Raw genomic sequence first — 10,191 nt, forward strand, 5'->3', positions numbered from 1 at the left:
GTTACTTTCACTTGGATTTTTTTATCCTCTGTTTGAGGGAATTTTTGTCTCCTATGACATGAATCACAGTCAAGATAGATGTAGTCAGGGGGTTTCAAGAACTGGTATAAACTTCAGGGTTTTTAAAAGGCTTTTCCTATTGAGTATTTTGGGAAACAGGCTACAGAATTTGAATCTGTGATGCTGCTTCCATTCAAGCATGCACAGGTTGAAAATCACCTCTGTTAAAAAAACAGGACATGATTGCCCTGCTTCTGACACCCTTCAAAGTAAAACCTTGCTTGGGTTTCTGTGTTTCAGGGTTTCTTTCTTTGGTTTTCTTTCCTGTTTCTACACAGGAGAGGGGAGAAGTGTTAGGAATAAATATCCGTTCTCCAGCTGTGCTGTGGGAGTGACACTAAATCCCTTTCTCCCCAGTAAATCTCTGTAATCAAAGCCTGTAGCTCTCTCTATTTGTTATTTACATGGTACCCTCAGTCAAAAGAAGACTTTGTTTTTACATTACTGCACGTGTGGTATCTGAGGATAGCCATGGTCCTGGAGTACCATCTGGAGCTTCTCACTGATGCTATTTCCCAACTCAGAGCCACTGGGCTGATAAACTCGGTATCAAGTAACTTTTTATGCCTAACAAACTCTAAAGAAATGCTGAGCTGGTGTCTAAATCTCCTCTGCTTATCTCCATTTTTTAAAAATTTAATCATAACACACAAAGCACAAACTTTCAGGAAGGAAAAGCTGCCAGGAAACCTTTTTCTCTCACCTTCCAGTAGCACCTTACACCTACATCAAATTATCCCCAAACTGTAAACCCAAAATCTGTGCTCATTGTGAACACAGCTTCAGCCATTCCAGAATGGTTGCACGATATCCATTATTTTGAACAACTTTGTTTAAGAATTAAGTACAATTAAATGATTCTTGCTTTGTTCTGTTACATTTCACTCTTAAGATTGATTCTTCATCATCTCCTTCCTCCTATTCCAGGTTTTCAGCTGCTGTTGCACATAACCAACTTGTTCAGTGTGCAGAGGGGAGGCATCCCAAGCATTGTTTGCAGAACAGTTGCTTGGTGAATGGAGAGCCAGTTTGTCTTTTTATACTAAGATGGACAATAACCAACCATTTACCTTATCTCAGCAGCTGAAAAGTCAGTTTTCCTAACATTTGTGGGCTACTTCCCCCCACCAAATACTACAGCCAGTCAGGATTTTTGAATTTTAGCTAAAAAAACTAGTTAAGCAATGAAATCACATATGTTGAGAACGTTTAAGCAAAGAAAAATCATCCAGGTAGGTCAAACTTGACAGGGACCATGATCATATCTTACGGCTTTAAAATTAAAAAATAAGAAGGCAGCATGCAGAGAAGTCTGTCTGGAAAACAGAATAAATGTGGAGGGGTAGTAATACACAATTTAATCCACTCATGAATAAAGATGACTTAAATCCATTTGCAGTTTTGCCAGTCATGAGTTATAAGGTTTTTAACTTGTTTGGATAAATGCGTCACCTTATTCCATCCCATCACCATCAAATACAAATTACTAAAATAAGACATGGACAAGCACATCTTTTAAGTTTACACGTATCTTGAAAAAAATTCAGTATTACAGCCTGGAGAGGGAGAATGACTGCTTTAAAAATACAGGAACAGAATACATAAGAAGAACACTTACTTGCCAATTACCTTTCAGAGTTTTCCATTTTTTAATTTGTTCTGCATGCCTCACCACTGCAGGTCGATTCACATATACTTTTGAGATCCAGCCAAGTTCTGGGGAGAGAAACAAAAAAAAAAGCCTCATCTATTTCTGTGTCCTTTTAATATATGGTGTGGTACTTCAGAAGAAAGTTGTACAAAGTTTGGAACCTCTGAAGAGAGTGTTGTGCTTTCATGTCCTTGTAATGGCCTGTGTACTTACCACCAGTTCAAATAACCTCAGATTCTGTCAGGGGATGATCTGTGAACTGGGTATTTCACACAGCATGTTTTGTGTGCCATTAAAAGTGAATTAACTGAGTGCTGATGAGACAGAGACACTGTGTTGCCAGCCCTGGACTGAGAAGTTTATTATACATGTAGCATGGAAAAAAAAACAAAAAACCTCTTAAAAAAAGCCTTCTGCCATTGCTTGATGACTTATTTCTAGATTGCAGAATTCCCAAAGAGCAGCAGATGCACAACATGTACTAAAATAATGAAACTGTCTAGAGCCAGAAGAATCAAATATTGGCCACTGCTTAACAAAGGGTAACTGACTGAAAAACAAGAACTGAGGGTTCAGGCTCTTGAATCTTTAAATTTCTGCTTAGTATGGTAAATCCAGAGTGTAATTTTTAATATTATCAAACCCAGACTGCTCATGAGAGTACCCAGGAAAAAGAAACTGGAGTACCTTTAAAATCTCTCACATCCCAAAACATAAATAGTTCCTCTAAATATAAGCATTCCACAAAAACACTCTGAAAATAACATCAACAATCATTAACCACCAATCATCAGCAAATCACCACCATCAATCATCAAATATCATCACCAGTTAAGGTCAGAATATGGACATGGGCATAGACAGGTACTAGGAGATAATAATTCCAGGTGACTGAATTTATTAAGAGCATGTCACTCTATGAATCTCCTTTACTACAGTGTTATATTGCATTTCCCTTGAGAATATTGATTAAAAAACAGATTTAGAACTTTAAAAAAAAAAGCTGGTAGACAAAATCACTATTTTTGTACAAAAATCTTATGCTTCATTTTTTTCTTCCTACTGAATAGCTTTAATAGAAAAAAAAAAAAAAAAAAGGTAGAAAACTAATATACTAGCCAAAGTATGTGTAAGTTTTCCTAGACTTACAAAAACCAATTTAGGGTAAAGATGACTCAGAGGAAATGCAGGACAACATGAAACAGCTGAAAAAAATCTTGTCTTGAGCATAAGTAAGCTACCACTCACTGTCCCATTACCACATACAAGCTATTAGTGAGTGAAACCCACAAAATGTTAGCTAAAAGCAGAACAAACAAATCAGTGAAGGAATTTCAAAGGGATCCTAAGGAATTTATGGATTTTTTTTTTTTAAGAGTTTAGCATCAGATTTACTGCATGGCAACAATGAAAAGGGAGAGCTTGGAAAGTTGCAAGTGAGTCAAACAACAAATCTTTGTTATTTCTTTCCAATTTCAAAGCCACAGGTTTATCCATTCTGCACCCAAAGCAGCTCAGCTCAGCTGACTTGTTGAAAGCAGGTGAGAAAAAATTGCTACAAAAACCATGACTACAATTTTCCTCCTTTTTTGCCTAGCAGTAGGCACATAGGATATATTTGACAAAGTCCATGAGGAAGGAAACATACATAAATCAAAATATAGCAGAGGGAAACACAAACTGTGTTATGATTCTTCTGCTACCTGTGCTAAGTGCTGAGGTAGCATCATTTAATCATAATCCCATTTATTATAATAACTTTGAACCCTGCTGGGTGCACGGTGACCTTTCAGCCCCTTTGGAAAATGTGATAAAACTAAAAGAAGCAGTTTAGATGAGGAACTCAGCTTCTCCCTCTCTAATAAGGATCCTTTCAGTTGGTCTGCTCTGACCTATTCTTTCTACACTTTTGGAGACAACCAAGAAAACCAACTAGTAGTAAATGATTTATAAAAACAATTCTTTGGGAGAATATGAAGACAGTGTTCAGTCTGTTAGGGAAAATTCAAGTTCGATATGAAAATTTAAATGGAAAGACACAAATTTCACCCATGAGGAGGTTAATTCTTCATTAGTCATTATTTGTAGAGGATTCAGTCTGATACAGCTGTTGTACCTACTCCACCTGACTCTTGAGCATCCTGACTCAGGTCTAAGCAATCTTTTTAAGATGTCAGAGCCCTGCACACTAGATCATCTTAAAGGAAATAATCAACTATAAATCTATTTGGAGAAAGAACAATTCATAGTGGGAGAAAAGGTGTGGAAGGAGAGTGGAAGTGGAAATGAGCTACTACTTTTGCTTTGCCCAAATTCACCTGTGAAAGTCACCAAATATCAGCTGATCAGCAATAGCTGACTGGTTGTTCTTTGCAAATGTGACAAAATCCATTGGTTTAAGCCCTTTTCACTGCCTGACACATTTTACCATCTGTTCTCAATGACTCAAGGCTAGCCACAAATGTAGCTGACACATGGCAACTCAGTAATTTATAATACCTAATTTTTGTGCATGGAATGCAAGAGTCCCTGAATGACCACAGAATGTGGATCTCCAAGTATTTTTTTTTTTTGTGCAGGAACTCAAACCACAGTGCACAGCACAGGCAGAAATTAAAAAAAGAAAAAAAAAAGGAATAATTTAACAAAAAAATCAGAACTCCATCCTTTCTGTACAACTTAATGTGAGACATCATGCAGCTTACTATAGGAAATAAAATGCTGCAATAAAAATGGCACGGCAAGGAAGGACAAAGGTTCTGGTAATGTGCAGCAGCAGATGGAAACTTCCATATAACACAGACCTTTTATTCAAGCCCATTCTTACATTAATTAAAGCAATGGGTAAGTGAAAACAAATATGTCTCAGCATAATTGTCTCTAAATAGACTTTCAAAGTTTGCCATGTAAGGTCTCATCAAATCTTTAGCTCTAAGTGCCTTTATTCAGAAAAATCACTCACAATTCCATCTTTTCTCCTTTTTTCATTAAATATCAGAATAAAACCATTTTTTTAAATAGAACTGACGGTCTTTGGATTCTCCCCCCCTTCCCCCCCACTCCCCCAAGCTTTATGATTTAGTATCTGGCTAAGGAAAACTATATTTAATTAGGCTCATTAACCTTGCAGTGTGAACATGTCTTTTTTTTTTTTTTTAATAAGTCATCTGCTAGTCATCTGCACAGTCATGTGGCTTCAGGGATAAAAGTAATTAAAGCAGTTACACTACAGCTAATTAGCCAATATTCTGTAATCACTCTTCTAGTTTACTTTTTTCTCTGAAGACATTTGAAAAAATCATATTCAATTCCTTAACAGGAAACTCATCTCCTCTCTTTGAAGAACATGAATCCAAAAATACCGAGCATTTCCTCAGAAAACAATAAATAAAACCACTTCATTAGGATAATTACATAAATATCTAAGCTTCCTAACACATCCCTCATAAAACAGACTAAGCTTTACAGAAGCTTTAAAAAAAATGTGTTGATGGCATCCCTTCAGATGGCGAAACAGAAAGCTCAAGGATGCCTGAGGCGTTAGTTTCACAAGCATTTTAAGGCAGCACTGTTCCCAAAAGGAGCTGCCCCCCTCAACTGGTTATTTCATTTTGTGTGCCAGAGACAGCATGTGTGCTCCTGCTCTGCCCATGAGCACGCGATAAAACGGGGAAGGGAAGTGATGAAAGCTGTTCTTTCGGGAGAAGAGCCTGAAACTGTGTCCTGAACCTTGCGTGGAGAAACGAGGAGCTCAGCTGGACACAGGCCGACCCCAGCTGGCCACACAGAGCTGAGCAAAGGCCCTGAAAGGAGAGAAAAGGCATTGGGATCAGGTCTTGTTACAGCTGTCTTACCATGTAAGCTGTTTAGAGATTTGGGGGCTATTCATATTTGTCAAGACAGAAGCTGATGTTATTTTTCCATAGTGACATGCAATATGGACTGAGATCCTCAATTTCATGTGGGTCTTCCTTTCCATGACAGAAGTTCAGCCTCCAAGTTATCAGCATCCCGACAATAAAAGCAGGATATCAAAGCATGAGCCCTGAACTAGAAATCAGCTCTGCTGTCTTGTGCCATCAGTGAAATCACACAGTGCTGTCCATGGATCACACAAAATGCATCATGGTGTCCTCCTCCAAAGCACTTTGGAAATCACTGACAAGCCTTTCCTCAGGAAGTGAGATGCAGAATATCAACCTGGTTTCCTACAGGTCCAAGCCCCCTGTTGTTCCCTCTCTTCTTCCCTAACTTGAGACATCTCCTCACCCCAAAAACCCAGCTGTCCTCATGTGGTCCTTACAACCATGAGTAAAACAGGACTCTGCTACTGGCATAAAGGCCAAAATAAAACAGTTGCAATGAAAATTCATGTCATTGCTGATCTGTACCTGCCTTTCCCTCAACAAAAGAACTGATTTGGTAATTCCACCCAGCACCTAACTTATTTCTGAGACATCTACTTGTCCTTTAAATTTGATTAAAATTACCCACTAGATTCAAAAGGTATTAGAACAGTGAAAAACCAGAGCCACAATACAGGCTAAAACCAGCTATTAATATATTAGAACAGAATTGTGCTGTTTTGAAAAGGGATGTAACACTTCATTATCTAAATGCCACTTACCAACAGGCTAGCTCTAACATGTAGATGGCTCAGAAATACCAACTATAATTAAAAATATATAAATTGAAACATAATGAATGTATTTTTGGCCCTTCAACTAGAGGGTCTGAGCAACACAGATAATGGGGTTTTTTAAGAATCCAAGAACATTGCAAAAGAACTCCAGTTACTCATTACTCAGAATACATACATATATATGTGTGTGTGTATATATATTCATACATACATAGACACACAGAGGTAATAAAACACATAATCATAGAATAATTTGGAAGACTTTTGAAGATCATTTGTCCAACCCCCCCTGTGCAATGCAGCATCAGCTCTGAGGTCAGACAGGTTGCTGAGAGGCTATTCAGGTGGGTTTTGAGAATTCTCAAGGATGGAGATTGCACAACCTCTCTGAGCCCAACCTGTCCCAGCACCTGATTGTTCTGCCCCAAGTTTTCCCACATATCCAGTATGAACTTCTCTGCCTCATTTCCCTGAGCTAAACCAGCACAACTCTTTCAGCCTTTCCTTACAGGACAAGCACTCCAGCCCCAGCCCCATTGTGCTGTCCCTCTGCTGAAGATGTGACAGTTTTAGCAATCTCTCTTTCCTATTGAAAAGAGAAATTGGAGCCCATCTTCCATGTACATTCCAAGTGCTGGGTAGAGGGGATGGTCCTTAGGTGTCTGCATCCCCACAGTTAAACCAAAGCAGCTTGCACTTCCAAAACAGATACTCACTGATATGTTCTAATATTTCATTGTGAAGTGACATTAAAAGTTGCACCTGATACTCTTCTGAAGCATGACAAAACATTAAATATCTGGGCTGCAATAACCCAGGGACCTGGAGAGCAGAGCAGGAGAGGCAGATTCATTCTCATCCCTGCAGGCATTGTGGGGAACCCGAGCACACAAGCTCTGCAAACAGTCCTTGTCCGATGAAAATCTTGTAAAACTCTTTGTCCAGCTTCTTTACATGACTCTTGGACAGCAGATGTATCAGTATATGAGACTGGGGAGCCTCTGACTGTGCACATCAGGGTCTTTTCACCTGTGTAACATGCACTTGTTCTTTACTCCAAGGAAACTCCTTCTTCTACTAAGGCACAGTGATGGGTATGAGGGAAGGAGATAAGGAGGGAAGAATCAAGGAATTTTACAAAAATGTATTTATTTTTTTTAATCACACAAGGAAAGCACTACATGCTATGATTTGTGAAGAGTTTGGCTTGTCAGTGATAAACAAATAGATACTCTCTAATGGCAACATCAGAGACCTCACGCTTCGATAATGACATTATGTAGCAAGCACAGAAACAGCAGACATAGAAAAGGACATAAACAATATATTTTTAAATAAAATAAATTTTACCATTAGATGTCCCTGTTAGAAAACTCTAATTCTACACAAAGCTGTGTGGGAAACAGGGCAAATCACCTGAATTGGTGTTAAAGCTGCTGGCACAGGCTTGCAAAATCTTGAAAAGCTGAAGTGCCTAAGTCACAGAAGCAGTGAGTATTGTTAGTAACCATGAAAGATAAAGGTTTACGCTGTTCTTTCTGAGTACTGCTACCAGCTAAGGTACAGCACTAAGATATGTTAAGTACTGTTTTAAATATGCTGCTGTAGTTCAGATACGTATTTAGTGGGAGAGCAAATGGCAGGGAGGTGCAGTTCTCTCTTTAAAGCAGACAGCATGAGGCAGATGCTAGAAGCTGCCACTTAAACATGGTGACAGCCACACCATTGTCTTTCCTACACCTGTCCTGAACATCTAACCCAGCTCGTTTTGACCACAACTAGTTTAAACAAAGATTACTGGGAAGTGATAGCAACAAGTATCAGAACTAAGCTGACTTCACCTTCAAGTTTCTCGATTTCCCATATATCAACTAATTTTAAGTTTGAATTTACTAAGAAAAAGCATGACACACACCTAGTTTAAAGTAACTGGAGTGCATTTGTAGACTTTTGTGTTAGCTGTTTTTCCTAACAGAAAGTGATGTTTTGTCACCACATTATTGTTTGTTTCAGGTCTTCAGATAGCTGCAGTTTAAACTGACCTGAAACTCACAAGCAGCCCATGAACAAGGACATCAGACAGCAATTAGCTCACTTTTGAAAGCTGAGACATTTCCACAATTTCAGTGAAATTCCTGAAACACAGCTCTCACTGTCCATCCACAAGCTAATAATTTAAAAGTGCCTGTGCTGGTTCTCATGACAGGCACCTGACACCACAATCTCCTGAACTCTGCTCATGTCAGCTTTGAGACCTATCTGTTCCACGCCAGCTGGCCTTTACTTCCCCTCTTCCATGAGGCCATCCCTGTGTCTCCTCCACTTACTTCATTGTCCACCTACTCATAATGTCCAAATTATCACACCTTGGAGGCAGACTCTAGGAAACCTCACCACTTCAATTCATTCCACCGCTGCAGCTGGGTTTTGCTGAGGAAGCTGTAACACTTTCCCCTTCCCCAGCAATGAGGAGAAAGGCAATTCCAGCCAGGAAATCTCAGGCACAGCCACCTTTCAGGCCCAGAGACCAGCTGCAAACACCTGGAAAATCCTTACCACTCCTCAGAGAGCAAGGCAACAAGGAGAACAGTCAGATGAGGTGGAGTCTCAAGTTTGCAAATCAGAGCCCAAACTAAGTGTTTTTAATCTCTTGGTGAGAAAGAGGGAAGGAAGGATTATCCTATGAGAACCAGAATGGCATGCAGGAGAAAACCAGGTCCACCTTTGTGACAGGACCGGGGCTGCGGGGCTGTCCTACAACCTCTGACCCTGCACATCCAGCTTTGGGACAGGACCGGGGCTGCAGGGCTGTCCTACAACCTCTGACCCTGCAGGTCCAGCTTTGGGACAGGACCAGGGCTGCGAGGCTGTCCTACAACCTCTGACCCTGCACATCCAGCTTTGTGACAGGACCGGGGCTGCGGGGCTGTCCTACAACCTCTGACCCTGCACATCCAGCTTTGTGACAGGACCAGGGCTGCGAGGCTGTCCTACAACCTCTGACCCTGCACATCCAGCTTTGTGACAGGACCGGGGCTGCGGGGCTGTCCTACAACCTCTGACCCTGCTCCGAGCCCCTCAGGCCAAAGCCACGTGTGACACGGAACTCGTGTTTAGCCCGCAGCCCAAAGCCTGCTCCCGGTCACGGGAGTGTGCCAGAGCACCCACAGGAACCCCAGCGCCGTTCCTGTTTCGGCTTTCGGAGGAACGCGGTCCCGCAGCCGCCCGGAGTGGGCTCGGACGGGCGCGGGGAGCCCGAGGTCAGCCCCGCCCGCCCGTCCCGGGACCCGCAGCGCCCCCCGGGGACCCCCGGCCCCGCCGGCCGCCGCTTACCCAGCTCGGTGCCCGGGTTCCGCCCCGCCATGCCCGCTCCCCGCCCCGCGGCGCGGCCGGGCGCAGCTCCGGGCCCGCCCCACACGGGCAGGAAGCGGCGGCGCCGCCCCGGAGCTCCGGTGCCACGTGGACACCGAGCCGGGCAAGGCGGGCGGCCGGCGCTGCTGCGGGGATGCTCCTTCCCTCCGTTCCTTCGGAAACGCCGAGCCTGCTGTTGGCGTGGGGATTAATCATGGCACTGTCCGGCGTCTTCGTGTTGACTCCTCAAGGAGGAGCTGGTGCCGCACGTCCGCACGGGGTTAATAAACAGCCAACCTGTAAAACTTCTAGTGGTACCTGCAGATTTGGGTAACAAAGCCACTGAAAACTTCATAGCCTTTACATTTCTTTCCAGATCTGGGAAAATAACCCACAAAGTCTCACAGAAAATATGATGCACATTGTTAATACTGACGTTTAGATGAAACAGTTTCCAACTTACAGAAACCTCAAACTCACAACGGCA

At 41.9% G+C, this 10,191-nt stretch overlaps 1 protein-coding gene across 1 annotated transcript in view; it reads right to left on the reverse strand.

Annotated features, from left to right (window-relative positions):
• The window catches only part of DERA (deoxyribose-phosphate aldolase), a 48,455-nt gene extending 38,705 nt beyond the window's left edge, over positions 1–9,750 (reverse strand). Inside the window, exons 1-2 of the mRNA XM_021535160.3 lie at positions 9,687–9,750; positions 1,679–1,776 (exon numbers count right to left, since the gene is read on the reverse strand). Coding sequence (XP_021390835.2) covers positions 1,679–1,776; positions 9,687–9,717 — 129 coding nt within the window. The 5' untranslated portion in view covers positions 9,718–9,750. The remainder of the gene's footprint in view (positions 1–1,678; positions 1,777–9,686) is intronic.
• Between the last annotated feature and the right edge of the window lie 441 nt (positions 9,751–10,191).

The sequence above is a fragment of the Lonchura striata genome, chromosome 1A, assembly GCF_050655825.1.
Source record: "Lonchura striata isolate lonStrDom1 chromosome 1A, ASM5065582v1, whole genome shotgun sequence".
Lineage (NCBI taxonomy): Eukaryota > Metazoa > Chordata > Aves > Passeriformes > Estrildidae > Lonchura > Lonchura striata.